Here is a 21,665-nt window from a genome sequence, read left to right as displayed (position 1 = left end):
TATCCAGTCCTTGTCTCAGTATTTTTTTCTTTTATAAAAGATTTTATTTATTTATTTGAGAGAGAGAGAGAGAGCAGGTGAGCACGAGCTGGTGGGGGTGTGGAGCTGCAGAGGGAGAGGGAGAAGCAGACTCCCCAGACTTCCCGCTGAGCAGGGAGCCTGAGGCAATGTGGCGTTCTATCCCAGGACCAGAGCCCAAGGCAAATGCTAACTGACTGAGCCACCCAGGTACCCCCTGTCTCAGGATTTCTAAGGACAGGAACTTCTCAGCTAATCCTATTTTCTTTTAGCTGCACAGAATAGTAATCATCCTTCAGATGCCTCAAGACAGTAGGAGTAGTTCAACCCACAACGCCCATCCTGGCTCCAAAACCAAACCACACAACCCTTTCTTTTCTCCCTGGGCCAAATAACCAAATTAGTTTCCCCCCCTCCCAACTTTTCTGTTACGCCTTCTGTTCAGACATTTCTGCCTCTTTCTGGCCACCCTTGTGTGCATGATTTCCTATGTGTCAGGAGCTGGCTTGCTGTGTGTGCTGGAACTGTGCACTGTGTCCAGATGGGGCCTGACTTGGGACCAGTCAGTGGAACCTCCTTTGTTCTTCTTGCTGTGCTCCTCTTAATGAAACCCAGCATGTCAGAGGCTTCTGACTGCCACGTGAACAGGATTCTTCTTGGACTTGCTGTTAACTCTGACTTCTTGTTCTTGATACTGTCTGGAACTGTCCTGGGTTTCGAAACAGTTCCAGGGCGGGGGTTCCTTTAGTGACAGTAGGTGGTTGCATATGGTTGTAGAGCTCAGCTAAGCCAGAGGTGTTATCCAAATGGTGAGTGTGGACTTGCCAAACCAGGGGAAGCAGCCAGGTTGAAGGGCAGGAGGTAGCAGTTGGGGAAAGAGAATGACAGAGACCAGCAAATGTATTAGATAGAGAGGCCAGGCAAGGAAGAGAGCAGGTGCTACTGAAACGGAGGTACGGTGGGCAACCGAGGTGGTTGAGAATCTACTGTCTTCTACCCTTAGCATCTTACTGGCTGTTTCTTTCATGCAGATCTTTTGTGTTTTTACCTAAAAGAATCAAATTTTAATGATGAGGAGCTGGGCTCTGATGAATTATTCATAAGCCAGATTTCCCTCATTCCCTAGATGTGTGCTTGAATTTTTAAAAAAAAATTTACAGGACTTTACATTTTTCTGATTAAGCTTCTTACTAATGGGGCCCGTCTTCCTACTGTCCAAAGACCTTTTGAACCTAAATAGGAAAAAAAATCCTCTAGCATTGAAGTGGTGACTCTGCCACTTACTAGCCATGATCTTGTCTGAGTGAGGTGTTCTGACCCTCATCTGTAGGAAGAGATGAATAACATTGATCTCATTCATAATACTCGCTTCACTGGGTAGTCAGGAAGATTAAATGAAATCCCACATTTGGAGTGCCTGGCATGATGCCCACCAGGACCAGTCCCAGCTGGTCACAGACTTTCTTTTCCTGCTTCTCAGCATATTCGCCATCTTGCCCATTTGTAGGGCAGATTTGATAGGGTGGCTTCTCTGTGTTCATCCAAACTGTTGATTTTTATTGGATTTAATGGAGAGAGATCAGGGCCAGAATCCAAAGATTTCTGGAAGCCGCTTCTGGGATTCTTTGGAACACTGGTCTGTGTTGGGGATCACAAAGTCGGATGCTATTGAGAGCCTCCTTATATAAATGTGCAAAGTAGCCAGTGACAGAGTGCTGAGGCCTGCATATCCCACCTAGAGCCGGCTGCTGCTGCTTCTTTCTTTATCTTTCTTTCTTTCTTTCTTTCTTCCTTTCTTTTTAGCAACAGATGATATCACCATGGTTTTACGTTTTGTACATATTTAGTTAAACATCAATTGTATGAGATTTTGACATTTCTTTTTGACACAATTCTTTTCTTTTTTCATTCCAAGTCCCAACCTAGACCCTGTGGAAATCTGACCCTAATTCAAACAGTTCTTTTTTTAAAAAATTTTATTTTATTTAAATTCAGGTAATCAATATTTGGTGTATTATTAGTTTCAGAGGTAGAGTTCAGTGATTTCAGCATTTGTGTATAACACCCAGTGCTCATGACATCAGATACTTTCCTTAATGCCCGTCACCTAATTACCCCCTCCACCCAGCAACCCTCAGTTTGTTTCCTATAGTTAAGAGTCTCTAATGGTTTGTCTCCCTTTCTAATTTCATCTTGTTTTATTTTTTCCTTCCTTCTCCTATGATCCTCTGTTTTGTTTCTTAAATTCTACATACGAGTGAAATCCTATGATAATTGTTTTTCTCTGACTGACTTACTTCGCTTAACATAGTATCTTCTAGTTCCATCCACATCATTGCATGTGATAAGATTTCATTTTTTGAATGGCTGAGTAATATTCCATTGTGTGTGTACACCTAATCTTCTTTATCCATTCGTCTGTTGACGGATATCTGATAGAGCAGGCATTTCAATTAAGAGTTACTGCATAACCAAACCCTTGTACAGGGAATCAAGGTTCCAACTCCATTGGCTGGTGATGTAAGTCCCTAACACGCTCTTGTATTGGGTTACTGTGGCTTTAGAGCAGTGGTCTCAAAGTATGGCCCAGCAACCATAAGCAGCACCTGGGAACTTATATGAATGCACATTCTCAGGCCTCCAGATCTACTGAATCAGAACCAGAGTGGGGAAGGGGCAATGATCTGTTGGAACAGAGCCCCTAGGAGATTCTGATCACTCTCGAGATTTGAGACCCACTGATTTAGGAACATGTTCTCAACTGTGGCTAGACATTGGGTCATCTGGGGAGCTTTAAAAGTCCAGTTGCTTGGTTCCCACCCACAGTTTCTCATTGAACAGATTTGGGGTGCAGCCTGGACCTCAGGATTTTTTCAAAGCTCCCCAGGGGATTTTCAGTACATCCAAGGTTGATAACTGCACTTCAGAGGAGCCTGTTGAAATGCCCACGTAATCCTTTCTCCTGGGTGGGAGGTATGTGTAGTTTGACAAAGCTTCCAAGTGGTCTGCTGTACCAACCGAACACTGCCTCCCCTTAGAGAACCTGACCTTAAACTACCAGCCTCACGAAAGATCCCTGAGAGGGCTTTCCGTGGACTGAATATTCACTCAATGTGATTTGTTTTAAAGGTTGCTTTTAATGCTATATTTGTGCAGCAAATGTAGACACTCGTATAGCACAAATATTAACTCCTAAATTCTCAAAGGCTTTCCCCACAATATGCCATCTGGCAAGCATTATTGTAATCATCTCTTTATTAACCACACTAATGAAGGACTAGCATGGCATTGGTAATTGAAAAACACAGATCATTTAAAAATCACTCAGGCTAGTGCTGGCCCTGCTTTCCTAACCAGGAAGCATTCAGGAGTAGAAAATATTGACTGATGACAGTTTCCTACTTTCCCTGAGGAATGTTGTAGAGGTATTAATACATCTTATTTTAGTCGGAAATTTGAGCAATAGAAGAAGTGAGAGGGTTCTAAATTAAAATTACTTTTATTTTCCCATATCAAGGAGTCTGTTTTCTCAATAAGAAGCCCAAAGCCCAAAGCAGACAAACAGTGAATATATTTAAAATGCATTTGTACGTTGGAACCAGTGGATTCACAGTGTGCTTTAGCAGAAGTGGCACGGGATTTGAGGAAGCAGTGGGTCTGGATTCTAGATCTTATTCTGCTATTGCTTGTGTTATTTGAAATGAGCCTTTCAGCCACCAGTGGGGCTCCAAGTATGGTCCCCATCCAGCAGCATCAACATCACTTGGGAATTAGTTGGAGATTCAGAGTCTCAGAGCTATTACAACCTTTCTGAATCAGAGACTATGGGGTGAGACCAGGACATGGTGTTTTAACAAGCACTCTGGGAGATTTAAATGGCTGCTCTGGTTTGAGCATCATCGCTCTCTACCAGTGTACTGTTTTCTCGTCTATAATGTAAGGCTGCCAGCTTAGCTAATATCTGAAGGCCATTCCATCTGTCCAGTGGCCTTGGTGTATGGCCTGGAACAGGTTGTAAGGTTCTCCGTCTCGGGCCTTGAATCTTTCCTTGGATGTGTGATTGAAGTAACTCAGCTAAAAAGCTAGCGTGTGGGCAACAGAAGAGAAACAGATCTCTGGGCACTCTATACCCAAACACCCCCCAGAATGTTCACTATAAAATAAACTGTACTTTCTTCAATGGCTTGGTACCATTTTTCCCAAAGTGGTAAAGCCCGGTGCTTTGGAAGGGGAGGCAGACTCTACCCCCTTCTCTGGGGGCCCAGAGCTGTCTGATGTGATTCACGGAGTGGCGCTTCTACGGGCACTAACAAATGGCATCTCAGAAGGATGTGCAGGGGTACATAGGCTTTGCAGTAAAACAAGGGAAAATTTCAAGCTATTTATCAAAGCTCTTGCAGCTTCCATTTCAAGACAGGTGGAAAAAAATAACACGGAACAAGAAAAGAAAATAAATCTGTATCCAGCGCATCTCATAAATAAGAAAGGAGTGGGGAAGCTGTTGGCCTTGCTGGATTCTCAGAGTATTTTTGTCACAGTATAGAAAGCTTTCACATGTTTTGGCATGTAATTCGTATACTTTTTTTCATTATCAAAATCTGCGGTTGTAAAATCGTTTCACTGGCTATTAAAATCAAAAGAGAAAAAGGGAACAAGCATTTCAAGGAGAGGGAGACTGGGAAAATGATACCTGAAGTTTAAAAAGAGGGAGAGGGAGAGAGCAAGAGAGCGCATAGTTCCCCCACAAATACAAAATAATTTTTTTTTTCATCTAAAATGCAGTGATGCTTTATACTTTAAGACAAGTCATAGGAAATCAAAGACCATTTTCTAATTGGCTTCTGTCCACTAAGAGCCTGTTTGTTGGAGCAATAGGGCATGGTTTATTGAACACGAGAGCGCCTTGGGTCTGTTATGTCTGGGAGATGGAGAAATTACAGCTTTTATTAAAAGGGATGGATCGCAGGCCCATGTTGCCAGAGCAGATGACGTTGGTTGAACAGAACCGCAGCTGACGAGGGCCTGCATGGTCATCTTTGGGAAATTCCCAGCAGTGTCCAGGTGACCAATGACTCAGCACTAAAATCCTGGTTAAAAGCCCGAGCTCTGAGTTCAGATTCGGACTCTCCCTCATCCTGACTCTGCAACTCTGGGCAAACTCCTCAGCTGCCCAGCCCGGTTCCTTGTCTTTTGGAGCAAGATAATAACAGAACCTACGTAGTGGGAGTTTTATGAGGATTAAGCGTTGGCTTATGCAAGGCACTTTAAAAAATGCCTGATGAAGAGCAGGCCTTATTGTATCGGGACTATTTGCCAAAGAGCTGTCTGTCTCTTTAAAAGAATCCTAAAAATAAATCACGTGATTTCTTAACTGTGAGACCTCCTGAGAGCAGCAGCGCCCTATTTGATACCCTCCGTGTGTGCCCACGGAGGGGGATGACTGATAGGAGGCTCCGTGTGGATCCTGGGAGCCCAGCGGGCACAAGACAGATGACTCTTGAGCCGTGGGGACCTGCTGCCTGGTCAGCTTCTCTGACAGAACTCTGTGGGGTTATTCAAACTGGATTCAGAGGAACTAATTTTTGTCATTTGATTTCCTTTTGGTGTGTCTATTTTGGGAATGGACTCAGGCCAATGCTAGAAATAGGTCTGAAGTAAATGTCATGTTTTTCTCGCTTACATCTGGCACACTCTCCTTTGTTGGCTGGGCTGTGTTCGTAGCAGTTAATATTGATTAGCCTGGATTTTTCTCAAATACACTTTTCTCAGGCTATGTGAAGTCTGCGCGCTAACAGTACCAAAATAAATGCATTCGACTTATAAGCCGGGGGTAGGGAACAAAGTAGGAACAAAAGCATGCTGAGACATATTGTCCAAACAAGCCATTGCCTGCTCTGCCAAATCCAAGCTGGGAGGCCCCGGGCGAGCTTCTTTTCTCATCCGAGTGGCAGTTTCCCATCCATAAAAGCGGGGACAATAGCAATAATGTCCAGCGCCTTGTTATTATTAGAGAATGCGTGTAAAGCACCAGCTCATGCTGGCCCTCAGGAAGTACTCAGCAAATACCAACTTGTAAAATGTGACTTTAAAATGTTAGAATCTAGGGGCGCCTGGGTGGCTCAGTGGGTTAAGCCTCTGACTTAGGCTCAGGTCATGATCCCAGGGTCCTGGGATCGAGCCCCGCATGGGCCTCTCTGCTCAGCAGGAAGCCTGCTTCCTCCTCTCTCTGCCTGCCTCTCCGCCTACTTGTGATCTCTCTCTCTGTCAAATAAATAAATAAAATCTTTAAAAAAATGTTAAAATCTAGCATATCAAAGACAAAATAATAAATTTAGGTATAATGGAGGAATTCCACTCTTCTCTTCTAAAGAACTAAAGCTGTCCTGAAACCTTTCTTTACAAGTTAACTTTTTAGACAGAATCTCTGGTCATTTATTTCCAGCCTTTTGATCCCCTTGTTCTTGAATACAAGCCTGACCCTCTTACTCCAGTATCAGATGAAGGCTGAACCCCACTACATTTGATCTGCCCAGTGATTTTCGTTTTTGTTATAATTAGATTTATTTTAGGAGATACATCTTTCTTATCCTAACTTGGGTTAGGAAAAAGATCTTTCCAACATCTTTTTTTCAAAGATCTTATTTATTTATTTGAGAGAGAGAGAGAGAGAGAGCACAAGTAGGGGGAGCAGCAGGCAGAGGGAGCAGCAGGCTCACCTGCTGAGCAGGGAGCCCGATATAGGGCCTGATCCCAGGACCCCAGGGTCATGGCTGGAGCCAAAGGCAGACACTTAACTGACTGAGCCACCCAGGTGCCCCAAATCTTTCCAACATCTTAAATTAATCATAATAAAATGCTAAAATAAAATATTGAAGTCACTGCACTGACCCAGCTTGATATAGAGATATGGACAGAGAAGCTCTCGAAACTGAAATGGGCCAGAAGTCCTATAATTTTAGATGTCCTTTATTATCTCATAATTTCTTTTTCAAAGCAGAATGAAAGAGACAGTTTAAGTACTCTTCAATAATGTGGAAAAGTGTCAGTTGTTTGAACCTTGAACAAGTGAACGAGAAGGCCTCCCTGTACTTGAATTAGAAAAAATTGCAATGAACCCAAATTTCCCGGGTAAATCAGAGATTCAGCCTTTTTATTAAGACATATTCGGGAACAAAACAAAAATAACGTAGTTGCATACAAATTACCTGGGTTATGAGGCAAAAGCGGTTTTCTTTATTATCTCTTTAACGTTACTTTTTCATCTCTTTAACAGCAAAAAAAAAAAAAAAAGACTTAAATCGTTTACCATTTAGATTTGAATTTTCAGGACAGATCTTGGTGATCATTTTTAATGATTAATGGTGGAGAGTGGTTCGCAGCTCTGAGCAGCCATCTTGCGGTTTTAATGAATGATCTTGAACATATGGAGAATTTGCTGGGCTTGTTTGTAGCTATTATTTTGTCTCTGTGGCTCTCGGCCCTGTGTGTAGTGACCCCAAAGCCAGAACCCTGCCTGGCGGCAGGCTGATGTCAGGACCATGTAGACTCCTGAATTGTATCAAGTGTCTGTCCTCGGAGGCCTGCAGATGGTATGAGCCTGGACAGGTCATGAAGTCCATGGGCAGGTCTGGCTGTATTTAGCCCTGACCCATGAGGATGAGGAAGTTAAAGTGCAGAAGGATGAATGCCAGAGATGTGGCCTCATCCCAGGTCTTCCGCCCCAAATGCTGTTGGTTCCACCAACCGCACGCCTCCCCAAAGGGCAGTTTTTACCTTTTTTTCTTTTCCGCACAGGGCCCTATGTCCAAGAATAATCCCATATTTTGCTCTTCAGCTGAGTTTCCTAACCCCAGATAGGATATCTGCGCCTGTAGAAAGAAGCCCCCACCGCCACCCCAGAAGGTTCACATGGAGAGAGAAAATCATGCTCCTTGATTATTTGGAGCTGGAGAGAGAATTAACCTGATCAAACATTTTGTTTTCATCGCAGAATCATGTCAACCCCGCCATGGACTTCACCCAGACACCTCCTGGGATGTTAGCCCTGGACAACATGCTGTACTTCGCCAAGCACCACCAGGATGCCTACATCCGGGTAAGCATGAAGTGTCTCGAAGCTGATATAGGTTTCTTACTGAATTTGAATTTCTAACTTACAGACATGGAGGGATTACTACGAGATGAGTGGCTCCAGAGTTGTGACTTTCCCCATTCTGTAAAATAAATGTCAGAATTAAATCAATAGGGACACTTGAAATCAAGATTTTTGACTTAAATTTTCTCATGTGATGACATTTAAAAAAGCACAACAGATACCAGAAAATGTCTTATCTATAGTTCAATAATGGATTATGACAAAAACTCTCAGACTTAAATAGCAAGGAAGGAGGATGAACTATCCACCCCAAAGCTGCACAATCCCGACGTTAGTGGAGACCCCTGAGGCTTATTCCACTTGGTGGAAAAGAGACTGAGGGTTCTCTCTGGTTCTCCTTCTGTTCAGTCCAATGCCAGAGACATAATAAGATAAACACAAAGAAAGAGAAGAATGGGAGAGACGGGGAGGAAAAAGAAATGCCTTTCTCATAATTTGTAGCAAACTAGTGAAACTCCCACTACAGAGAGAGAGAGACAGACTCCTTTGTGGTCGGGGCAGAAGGAAACCAGAAGGAAGGTGCCCCCTGCTGAGTGGGCAAGACAGGTGTGGGAAGGACCAAGTGTGAACCCCCAGGAGCCTAGGGATGATGACATAGACGCTGCTCCACTGGAGGCCCTGGATTTGTGCTGACTCCTACCTTGTCTTCAAGGAGAGGGGCCCAGATTCAGTAGGGTTGAGGTGTATCATCTAAGATTGAGATGGAGGAGGATATGAATAAATGGACAAGGGAATTGTGAGTGGTTGAAATGACTAGCCCTCAGCTTAGAAAATACTTGATGAATGAATTGCCTAATGCAGCAAGAGTAAGGCTCAGACTAGAAGGTGAGTCTATTACACTGACGTTCTCTGTGAGATCCCCCTTGGCGGCACTGGCTTTCTGGAGACCGGGGTTCAAGACTTGGCACCATCGTGGTCTAGTGATGTAAATGTGAGCAATTCCTTTTGTCTAGGCTAAAGTTTCTTCTCCAAACAAGGAAGCAGTACTTCCCTAGGAGGCATTTGGAAATGTGTGGGTAGGTTTTGTTGTCGCCATGCCAGTGGGGGTACTGCTGGCCAAAGCCTAGAATTATGGGACATTTTGCATGTGAAAGATTGTTCTACCCAGCAGTGGCCCCCTTAAAAAAAAGTCATGCCAGATTTCTGAGTTCCCTGTAGGCACTATATTTTAACTTTATGTGTTTTTCTATATATGCGGTTTGACAAGCTTTGATTTATACTGAAATATTATTTGTAATTTGATTATGTAGAGGATTTTATGCATTCCTGCGGACGGTTGGGGATCAGGTGCTTGGTCAGAAATGCAGTCTTTCATAAGAAAATTATTTTTTCATGAAAGTTTAGTTTGGCTTATATGCATGTATATTTATTGCACAGATTTTTTTTCTAGGAATATAATCTGCTCTCACAGTAAGTAAATTAATATTGTTGAGATACCTTATCAGATATAGCCTTGGAGGGTTGAGTGTGAAAAGAAGAAGCCAAATAGAAATTGAATTTAGCATTAACTGATTAATGTTTGTGGATGAAGATTTCTAAAATTAGAGCTTATTGATGCTGAATATATTGTTAATTGCATAAGAAGCATATGTCTCATAAAAAGTGATTTAACATTTGGAACCCATTTTCCTCAATGCATTCTCTAAACTGTCATAAGTAAATTAATACATGGCCACCTGAAAGAGCTTGACATCTGATAGAAACTTGAAAAAAAAAAAAAACCTATTTGTAGGGATGCCTGGGTGGCTCAGTCGGTTAAGCTGCTGCCTTCTGCTCAGGTCATGATCCCAGGGCCCTGGGATCGAGTCCTGCATCAGGCTCCTTGCTCAGCAGGGAGCCTGCTTCTCTCTCTGACTCTGCCTGCTTGTGCTCTCTCTCTCTCTCTCTGAGAAATAAATAAACAAATAAAATCTTTATTTGTAAGGAAAAATGTGGCCCTTTTGTCTACCTGCCCTTTTCTTTTTTATTATTTTTTTTCACATGCCCTTTTCTTTGCTGATTAGATAGTACCTATATGTGATCCTATCTATATCTCTGCATCTACAACGGAAATGTCTGTTATTTTCTCAAAAGTGTCAGTTTCCTGATGTTTTCTGTGTCCCATCTGACTTTGGGGCATTAATTCCTGGATGGAAAGCCAAAGCTATTTACATGAACAGTTGGGGTTAGGGGATCACATATAAAGTCTGAGGCCTTCTGCAAGGAAGTTTTGGGATGACTCTGGAAATAGTTATCCCAGTAATAGTGAAACGGTATAGACGGTGGAAACCGTCATCTCAGACAGCTAAATAAATTTTGAACTATGAGCTGAGTGGTCTCTTCTGAAACATCAAATTGGGTTCCTTTTTAGAATAAGCTTATATTGATGAAATTTGCTTTGTTTTTGACCAGATAAATTTCCTGCCGGAATGCAGTTATTCATTTGTTACTTATATCTTTCATTCAATAAACGCTTATTCTATACCTGAATATGGCCTCACCTGTCACTTTGCCAGTCACAGTACAGTTGAGATCTTTAAAAGAAATTGTAACACACACATACACACCTGCACACAGGCACACACACAGATATTTCCTCTTCGCCCCTGACACCCCCTTCCAGCTATCCTCTTCCTTCAAACACCATGTATTTGTACTTTTCCGAATTGTCTTCTTGCCCTATGTTCATTAATCAGCCACTCACTTTTCAATAACCCCGTACCAAGGCTTCTACTCATCACTTTCCAGAAGCTGTTCTCCTGCCAAATGGAGAACAGCACCCCGCCCCCCCGCCCCACTCCCCACCTGTCTCATCTGCCTTTCCATTGACACTGGACACTATTTGCCATTGACCAGCTTTTTTGTTTTTTTGTTTGTTTGTTTGTTTTGCCTGATGCCAGTCCTATCTGTCTTGGTTCTCTTTTTGTCCATTTCTCTTAGTCTCCCTGGGGGCTTCTCTCCCTCTGCCTGTCCTTCTAATGCACACCATCCCAAGGACTCCACTGTAGACCTTTTCTCTTCTCAGTGCCTCAGGCTGCACATGTTTCCTGAGTCACTATCAGATGCCCAGCAGGGAGCTAGGTGATGGCGATTCCCCAAGGATCAAGTCACTCGTGAGTCCTTTCCTTGAGGAGTTTACTGTCTGGAGATGGAAAGGAGTGGTGAAGAGATAAATACCAGGCACTCTCCAAGCCACTTGGAATGTATTTTGATTGGGTGGTGGTGGCACAGGGAGGATACTGGGGACACAAGGGAGAGTCACCAACACATATGTGGGAATCAGGTCTGGAAAGTTTCCTGGAGGAAGTGGCATCTACAGTAAGACCTACTGGATAATGCTAGATAATCAGGTGAAGGGAAGGGGACATGGGGGAGTAATCCAGGTGGAGAGAGACATGCAAACAAGTGTATAAAGGTGTGTGCATTTTTTAGGGAACCAAAAATAGTATAGTGTGGCTAAAACGGGGAGTGCTGAATATGATCTTGGCTTGAGGCAGATGTGAGCTGGTTCATTAGGGACCCTAGCGGCCCTGTGAAGCTGTTTGTTTGGACTTTAACCTCAAGGCATTGAAGAATTTTGGAAGTGTTTTAAGTAAAGATGATGGGAGTTAATTTTAGAAAAATCACTTTACTGCCAGAAAACAAATGTGAAAAATCAAGACGAGACAAAAATAAAAATTGGGGAACTTAAGGAGAAATGGAACTAAGGTAGTGTTTAGGGCACTGGGGAGAAGCAGTTTGAGTGAATTATCTTGGAACTGAAATAAACTGAGCTCTCTCTGAGGAAGAGGGAGATGACTGGCTTGAGTAAATACAAGGATGGTCATGTCATTAATGAGACAAAGTGTGTGTCTGTGAGGGGTAGTTATTTGGCAACATCCACAGCCTTATATGCACGTGGGACATCTGTCCCGTGGACGTACGTGTCTAGTAGGCGGTGAGATGTGAGCAGCAGAGTTCAAACCCAGGTAAACCCCACATTCCGTAAATTCCATGTCCTTAACCTTGATCATTACCTTTAATCTGTTCATGTAGATTGTTGCCGTTTTATCTTACTGGCCTCCCTGCTGAAGTCTAATATCTTCATACCCACCGTCCATTCCAGCTTCTAGGATGATCTTTCTAAACAGAGTTCAGAACCCTTTGGGAACTACCCCTGGCCCATAAGCCTCCCTCTTGTGGTACCTGGCATATCGTAGATTTTAATAATTTCTTGTTAATTGATTAGAGACTTTCTTTAGTTTTTATTTAAATGGCCTCTTGCCAAGGATTAATTCCTATCATTTTTCCTTTTAACAACTACATAAAGGTATATATTTTTTGCAACATGAATTTATTAACCAGCATCATTTTCTTATGTGTTATCTAAATGTACTCTGTAACTGGGCAGTAATGAAAGCACTGGATGTAATTGAATTACCCCACACATGGACAGGCCCAGAACACAAGGAAGAATTGCAAATCTGAGCATCCCACTATGCCTGGAGTAAAATCTGGAGGCATAGCATGATTTCAGATTTCTGGGTCTTATTTACTCTGGGCATAATTGCTTTCATTTTTTCTGGAAATGCTTCACTCCCCAGCTCTCCCCACCAAAGCTCTCTCTGTGAGAGGTGGAGGGTGGCACTTGGCTCGTTCCCTTGAGCCTGCTGTCATTATTTCACAGGCAGGATAATGGTACAGAGCTGAGTGTGTTATATGTTTTGTTTTTGTTTGCTTTTTTTGTTTTGCTCTTTTTCCCCTCCCTGGAGTGGCAATTCTTAATACGTTGGAAAAAAGATTAGCGACTCCACTGGAAATAAAACCTTTGGACTAATAACGTGTATTCTTGTTGTATTTAATTATTCATTGGGAGCTGCTGAAAAACCCGAAATGACTTGGTTTTACATTTGGTTCAAGAGTCATGCTGGCTGTTGTGGGAGTCAAGATTGAGCCACAAAGCAGAAAGTAATGAGAAGGAAATCTCTGGTCTCCAAAACGCACAGTAGCCAGGTCTGAGGAAGAAGTAGGATCATAAAAAATACTTACGACATGCTCCAACTAAAACAAAGAGTATTTCAGGATGCAGTTCAGTCTTTATGGTCCTATTTGTCATCCCATGTTTGATCCAAGAAAATGTGTACCTAGAGGGGGTTGGGTAGCATATGAGACATGTTGCGTAAGTTAGCTCAGACTTGAAGAAAATCCTTGAGAGAAGCATTGTCATCACCATTTTGTAGACCCCGTAACTGGGATCTAGAGGGGTGTGGAGAGTTCCATTACGTCAAATAGCCAGTAGACGATCAGAACCTGAACTTAGGTCTTTGGCCTTCAAATCTCAGCCTCCTTCCAGTCAGTCTCCAGCTTCCTGTCTCTGGGCTTGGAGTGTGTGAACATAATAGCGCTGTTCTTGAAATGGAGGGAAAGAGGACAGAGTCCAAGACACATGATTAGAAGACACAGAGAGTTGACGATGCCATCAAGGAAGTGTTGGTATTTACTTACGGTCTTCCTAGATCTAGCATAATCAGGAAGTCATTCCTAAAAGTAAGAGAGGTGGTCCCTTCTCTTTCCATTTAACTACAGACTTTGTAAACTGTGTCACATTGTCTTTATTAAATTGTAAATCCCTTGAAAACCTAGGCTGCCTTTTTCTTCTACATTACCATATTACCGAATATGTGCTTGAGACTCAAATGATGTTATTTAAAGGAATAAATGAGCCTGGCAAAGGTATCATTGCAGAGCTTTCCAGATTTCCGATGTGGTTGTAAGTTTCAGACTAGTGACATGAGAAGAGACGTTCGGAAGATGAGGGGAGCTTCAGAACCTATTGTCAGTCATCTGTCTCCCCCTTGGCATTGCAGCCAGACAGAAGCGTGCTGTGCATTAATCCCAGGCCCTAAAGACGTCAGATAAGCTATTTAAATGTGCAACAATAAAAGCCAAGTGCATGCAAATGAGATATTTCTGTTATTGCTTACATCTTTTTCTGTGGGAAAAAAAAATTCACACAGAAAAGGAAAACAGCCCATCTTCTTAGATGCTGAAAAGCATCTAACTAAAGGAAGAGAAATTTCTTTAACATGCACATTTATTCATTCACTGACTCATTCAGGAAATATTATCAAACACCTCCCATCTGCCAGGCTGGTCCACGCACAGTGGATATGGTGGTCAACAAGAAGAGCGGGGTCTAGTTGGTAAATAGCAGAAATTAGAACAGCAGGCAAAAGAAGAGAGTAGAGCTTGTTTTATTGTGGTTTTTCTTGTTTGTTTGCTTGCTTGTTTGTTTGTTTGTTTGTTTTTCTCCGCCTTGGGGTTTTTCTTGTTTCCTTCTGGATTTTTAGATGTGACCTATCCGGGGCAAATCTACCAAGTCACAAAACCTTTACTTGATAGTTCTTTGCCGTTTCCCACAACATATTGAGCAGGTAAATGTTTCACCATTGTATAAATTATCATACTGTTTAACTCTGTCGAATCACTTAGGACTCGCTTTCTTAACCAGTGACCTAATTTTAAGGAATGGCACTACTTCTTAGAGAAATATTCTGGTGTTGGGTCAATGGGGACTAGAATAAACCTGACCCCTCTTGTATGTTTTCTTTGGTGTAATATTTGTCATAAATAAAATGTTTTCTTAATGAGGCTGTTATGCAACTAACACAGAATTTCTGAAATCTTCAGGTTTCTAGTAACAAAATTAAGAGTAAACACTGGAAACTACTTGTTTTTCATGCAGCCTGCAATTTTTGCCTCCTAATTTATGATGAACATTTCATCTAATTGGAATATTTTTGCACCCTGGGTCATGATGCTAGATGATAATGGATTTCCCAAGTGGGGAAAAATAGAAATCCCTTTAAAAATAAGATGAATTATAATGGGTTCATGCAGCTGTGAGCCAGGGCACATGTATGTTTCAAATATTATATCAAATCAGAGCAGAAATATTTATAATACATGAAGTAAATTCTATTATGGGAAAAGATGGATATTTATACCTAAGAATTATTTTCTCAAGCTTCTTCCACTATTTTTATCCATTTCACTTTTTTTTTAACAGATGAAAAATTTAAAGTGTGTTTACACTATTTCAGAACCTTTAAATGGATTCTTCCTTCTCATGATGCATACATAGTAAACAATACTTCTAAAAAATAGTTGGGAGAAATATTGGCTTAGACCCTAACTCACCACTGAGATGTTGAGGCCGAGGTCTGGAGGCAGCCCTGAAAAGAAAATACTCCGAGGTGACCTAGGATGAGAAAAGCTACCATCTTTGAAGCCTTTGGCTCATTTTGACTGCTTAACACACATTATTTGTAATCTTCCATGCAGTGCTCCCAGAGATGGGAATATAAGGTGACCCTTGTACCCTCTTCTTCCAGTACACAGATCTCTGTTTGTTGAGGCCTGCCTCAAGTTCAAAGCCGTTTTAGGGAAACTCTTTTTGATTTCTCTCTCCTGTGTCTGAGGGCATAAACATGCTTGTCATAGCAGACACAGAGCTTGCCATGAGATAACCACTATGCTAAGCACATATATTAATCTTTCACAACACCCCTATGACATCAGCAGTGTTGTTATTTCTATTTTACAGTTGAGGAAACTGTCACACAGAGAGGTTAGGTGGCTTGCCCAGGGTCACACAGCTGAGGAAGTGCCAGAGCTGAATTTAAAGCCAAGTACTCTGCTTCCAGTGGTATTTAGGGGTTTGTAGATTCATATGGGAGGGGGGGTCGCAGCTGCAGTTCAAATGAGTCTGTGTTTGGGTTTGTTTAGTATTTTTAAAGGGAAGAGAATTTGAATTGCCTGTAGGCAGGGCCTGCGTCCCCTCTTCAAATTACCATGAGCCCCAGAACTCTTTATTATAGTCTGTCTGGCTGCTTCATGCATTTTTGTTATCTGCCTTGTATCTGAGGGACTTGAGTTAGCAATCACCGATGCCCGTGGTCTGCAGCGACCCTTGTGAAGTTCTGGATACATTATCAGCGCGCAGTAGGAGCTCAAGCCGTTTTCTTTGCCTTTTCCCTCTCCTAGTCCATAAAGTTGTGCTTGACTAATGCCTCATCTCTCTCTCACTAAGAATAAAGCATCTAAATTTCAGCCTCCGGAGGGCAGGCAAAAGGAATAGGCGTGCTTCTCAAATTCTCCCGTTGTAAACTTTAAGGAAGAAATGTCATCGGATCTTACTATAAGTACACTGGGCCGGGGTTCTTAGGGCTCCAAGCATGGTCAGCCTTCCACACTCTTTTTTTTTTTTTTTTTAAAGATTTTATTTATTTATTTGCCAGAGAGAGAGAGAGAGCGAGCGAGAGCACAGGCAGACAGAGTGGCAGAGGGAGAAGCAGGCTCCCCGCGGAGCAAGGAGCCCGATGCGGGACTCGATCCCAGGACGCTGGGACCATGACCCGAGCCGAAGGCAGCCGCTCAAGCAACTGAGCCACCCAGGCGTCAGACCATGCAGTGGGTCCCTTGCTGCCCACTAGCTGGCATTTCAAGGAAGCAGGAACCAAGGATCCTACATGCACTAAGGCAGGGTGCTGATGGAGGCAGTGCTGAGTCTTCGAAATAAATTAAGGAACTTTTAACATTTTGAGGGGGAAATTGGCAGTTTCCCAAGCGGCATAATTACAGGACAGTGTGTAATGTGTAATTAAACTTAACTATGAAGCAAATGATTGGAATAAAGCTTGGTGGCACATCATTTTTTGTTCTCACAGTGCTGACAGATCCTCCCCTCCCCTTGTCCCTGAAATGGCTTTAGCGGCAATTGCTCCTAATTTTTTTTTAAATGAAATTATATGTTGCCAGTTAAACACACAGTTTCGTGTAAAGGAACCTTTTTTATTTGAATGACGTTTTCCTTCTAGGTGATCTGGAGCACAGAATCAATTTGGAATAACAAGGACCCCAAGGCATAGCCTTGCTGGGACTTTAAAAAGACTCTTTTTCTATTAATTCATTTACATACTTTATTCTTTGCTTTTATTTTTATTCTTTCTTTGACCAAGGTCCACAGCCCAGAGGCTTGTTTTTATGTAGCTTTTTCATGTTACAAAAATAGCGGCATTAATTTCATTGATTGTGAATAACCAAGCTGTTACTGCCAGTCAGGACCCCCTGAGAGTGTGAATATATGTGATTAGATTTACTAATTGCACTGGAAGGCATAATTTCTGACTTCCAAAGTCAGTGATTTGAATGGGATGCTTCAGGCCTTGGGATGAGATCATTGTTCAATATGGGCTTGCTTTTGTCTTTGAAGACCCGTTATCTGAGCAAAGGCAGGCAGGTTCCACATACATGACCTGCTGGACATAACAGTGTACACGCTCTGTGTTCACACCACCTGAGTTCTTTTGGTACTTGATTTAGTTTCTGGAATCTGAAGCAGGACTAAAACATGATAACTACCTGTTTCCTTCTCCTTTGCTACCAGTCCAGGCTGGGTATTAGGTTCAGAATATTTTTTTCATTTGTGCTATGTTAGTCACCATATAGTACATCATTAGTTTTTGATATAGTGTTCCAAGATTCATTGTTTACATATAACACCCAGTGCTCCATGCAATCTGTGCCCTCCTTAATACCCACCACCAGGCTCACCCATCCCTCTAACTCCCTCCCCTCTAAAACCCTCAGTTTGTTTCTCAGAGTCCACAGTTTCTCATGGTTCACCTCCCCGTCTGATTTCCTCCCCTTCACTTTTCCTTTCCTTCTCCTAATGTCCTCCATGTTATTCCTTATGCTCCACAAGTAAGTGAAACCATATGATAATTGACTTTCTCTGCTTGACTTATTTCACTCTGCATAATCTTTTCCAGTCCCATCCATGTTGATGCAAAAGTTGTGTATTCATCCTTTCTGATGGCTGTGTAATATTCCATTGTCTATGTGGACCATCTTCTTTATTCATTCATCTGTTGAAGGACATCTCAGCTCTTTCCATAGTTTAGCTATTGTGGACATTGCTGCTAGGAACATTGGGGTGCATGTGGCCCTTCTTTTTACTACATCTGTATCTTTCGGGTAAATACCCAGTAGTGCAATTGCTGGCTCATATATTTGAAGGGTTTTGTTTATTGTTTGTTTATTTATTTTAAAATGCAGTAGGACTTTAAAACACAGTGAAGGATTGCTTGAGAAAAAAATGAAGCTACATAAAACCAAGCTACTTAATGAACTCTGTGTAGTGGACACACTGTAAACTTAAGCCCAGTGTGAATTATAAGGGTAGAAACTACAGACGCCCTCCCTAGAGGACCAGGGAAGCCCTGAGCTGATAGTCACTGTCCTGAGGTCTCTTAGGCTCTGTAATACCTTCCCATTCTTTGTCCAAACTGGGCCTCTCTCAGTTCACATTGTCCATTTTAATATCTCACTATGCTGAACAAATAAATATTTATTGAATACCTGCTCTGTGACCAGCTGCCTCCTTTCTGCTGCATTGATCAATAATTTGATCCTCTTCTTTGATTATACATTTTCTACCTTCATGGGGCAGAGCTCAGTAGCTGCCATGCTAGAGATTTGCTGTTGTCTCTTCCCTTTTTGCTCTCATTGCTTCACCACGTCACAGTGCGGAAGTTACAGGAGCTGCAGATAGCTTCTGCATGTTTTTTTAAGGAGGAAAGTTTTCTGGGAATTCTCTCTCTTTTGTGTGCCTAGAGTTGGAAAGTGTTATAGGCCTCATTGGCTTTCCAGTTATTTTTAAATAATAGACTTTATCTTTTAGAGAAGTTTTAAGTATACAGAAAGATTGAGCAGAGATACGGAGGGTTCCCATACATCCCCCTGCCACTCTGCCACACATGATACTTCCCTATCATAACACCTTGCATGAGTCGTGTACACTTAGTTACATTTGATAAGCCAATATCCCGCAACCTTGCTATCATTGCTTATTACTTCCAGGAGTTATTTGTTGAGTCTTTGGAATTTTCTAGATAGATAATCATGTCATCTCTCTACAATTTTATTTCTTCCTTTCCAGTCTGTATACTTTTCAAGCCTTTATCTTATTGTATTACCTAGGACTTTCAGTAACATATTGAGGAGTGGTAAGAAGGAACATCTTGCCTTGATCCTGATCTTAGGGGGAAAGACTTAGGTTTTCCCGCATTAAGTATGATGTTAGTTACCTGTAGATTGTTTTATAGATTTTTTATTAAATTCATGAAGTTCCCTATCAATGTTATTTTGCTAGGACTGCTGTAACAAAGGAAAATGGACTGGGTGGCTCTAACAACAGAAATATATCCCTTCACATTTCTGGAGGTCCGAAGTCTGAGATCAAGGTGTCAGCAGGACTGATTTCTTCTAAGATCTCTCTCTTTGGTTTGTAGATGTTTGTCTTCTCCCTGTGTTCTTACGTGGTCTTCTTTCTGTCTGTGTCTGTGCCCTGTGGAAGGACACAAGTCATATTGGATTAGGACCTACTGTAATGACCTCATTTTGACTTAATTAACTCTATAATTAACCTGTCTCCAAATAAAGTCACATTCTGAGGCACTAGGAATTAGGACTTTAGTCAATGAATTTAGCTCAATTCATTAGCACAATTGAGCCCATAACACCATCTATTCCTAGTTTACTGAAAGTTTTTATCATGAATGGACATTGGATTTTGTTAAATGCTTTTTCTATGTGCATTAATATTATTGTATGATTTTTCTTCCTTTACTCTGATGAATTACATTAATTGATTTTTGAATGTTGAACCAGCCCTGCATATCTGGAATAAATCCCATTTGATTATAGTGTATAATTCTTGGGTTCTATTTGATAATATTTTGTTGAGCATTTTGCATCTGTGTTCATGAGAGCTATTTGTGTGTAGTTTTCCTTTCTTGTAATGTCTTTAATTTTGGCTTAGAGTAATGCTGACCTCATAGAACAAATTGGGAAGTGTTCCTCTCCCTTTGTTTTCTGGAACAGATTGTAGAGAATTGACATCATTTCTTCTTTAAATGTTTGGTAGAATTCACCAATAAAACCATCTGGGCATGGTGCTTTCTATTTTAAATGGTTACTAATTATTGATTCAATTCCTTTAATTGATACAGGCCTATCCAGATTATCTATGTCTCCTGTATTTTGAGGAATTGGGCTTCTTCATCTAAGTTATCAGATTTGTGGGCATAGAGTTGTTATAATATAACCTCATTACCTTTTATTATCATTGGGTCTGTAGTGATGGCTCCTCTTTCATTTTCAATGTTGGTAATATATCTTCTCCCATTTTTTCTTGGTTAGCCTTGCTAGAATTTTATCATTTTTTTAAAGATTTTTATTTATTTATTTGACAGAAAGAGAAATCACAAGTACGCAGAAGTAGGCAGAGAGGCAGGCAGATAGAGAGGGAGAAGTAGGCTCCCTGCTGAGCAGAGAGCCTGATGTGGGGCTCGATCCCAGGACCCTGGGATCATGACCTGAGCCAAACGCAAAGGCTCAACCCACTGAGCCACCCAGGCGCCCCAGAATTTTATCATTTTAATTGATCTTTATCACTTTAATTGATCTTATTATTTAATTGATCTTTTGGCTTCACTGATTTTTTTGTGTTGGATTTCCAGTTTTCTGTTTCATTGATTTTGGCACTTATTCTTATTACTACTGTCTTCCACTTACTGCAGATTTAATTTGTTCTTTTCTGGTTTCCCAAAGTGGAAGCTTAGATTATGGATTTTACATCTTTCTTCTTTTATAATATATGCATCAAATGCTGTAATTTTCCCTGTAAGCATTGCCTTTGCTGTATCCCACACATTTCTAAAAACTCTATTTTCATTTTCATTTAGTTCAAAATATTTTCAAAAAATATTTAGGCTTTTTCTTTAAGCCTTGTGTTATTTAGATGTGTGCTGTTCAAACTCCAAATATTTTGGGATTTCCCAACGACCTTTGGGATATTGATTTCTAGTTTAATTCCATTGCCCAAGAGCATACTTTCTGTGATTTCTATTTTTTCTGTTAAGATATGTCTTATAGCCTGGAATATGTTTATCTTGTAAATGTTCCATGTGCGTCTAAGAAGAATGTGTATTTGACTATTGTTGGATGATGTGTCCTATGCACATCAATTAGATCTAGTTGATTAATGGTACTGTTCATTTCAACTGTGTACTTAATGATTATCTGCCTGCTGGATCTATAAATTAGCAAAATATAGATATTCAAGTCTCTAAGCATACAAGCAGATTTGCCTCTATTTCCTCACATTTTTATCAGTTTTTGCCCAACATAATTCATTGTTGTATTTAAAAATTATTGTCCTCTTGAACAATTGAACTCTTTGTCATTATCTAACATGTCTCTTTTCCCCCTGACAGTTTTCCTTGCTCTGGAGTTTGCTCAGAAAGTCTGAAGTTAATATAGCTAGTCATTTTGTTTTGATTCATGTTACCAAGTGGGGGGTGCTCCAGTCAGATGGGGGTCACCAGATTGGGGGTGTCCCAGTTGGGTGGGGGCCAGCAGGGTAGTTCGTGAAAGAATTCACCCAAGGCAGAACAACAGAGTTTATTGA

The 21,665-nt window shown here is 41.4% G+C and overlaps 1 protein-coding gene across 1 annotated transcript in view; it reads left to right on the top strand.

Moving 5' to 3' along the window:
- ELMO1 (engulfment and cell motility 1) overlaps positions 1-21,665 on the top strand; it is a 524,906-nt gene that overhangs the window by 242,781 nt on the left and 260,460 nt on the right. Inside the window, exon 15 of the mRNA XM_080817991.1 lies at positions 8,009-8,113. Within this exon, the coding sequence (XP_080674117.1) occupies positions 8,009-8,113 (105 nt within the window). The remainder of the gene's footprint in view (positions 1-8,008; positions 8,114-21,665) is intronic.

The sequence above is a fragment of the Martes martes genome, assembly GCF_963455335.1.
Source record: "Martes martes genome assembly, chromosome: 11".
Lineage (NCBI taxonomy): Eukaryota > Metazoa > Chordata > Mammalia > Carnivora > Mustelidae > Martes > Martes martes.
The sequence above is the reverse complement of the archived record's forward strand: the minus strand, read 5'-3'. Positions and strand labels throughout refer to the sequence as shown.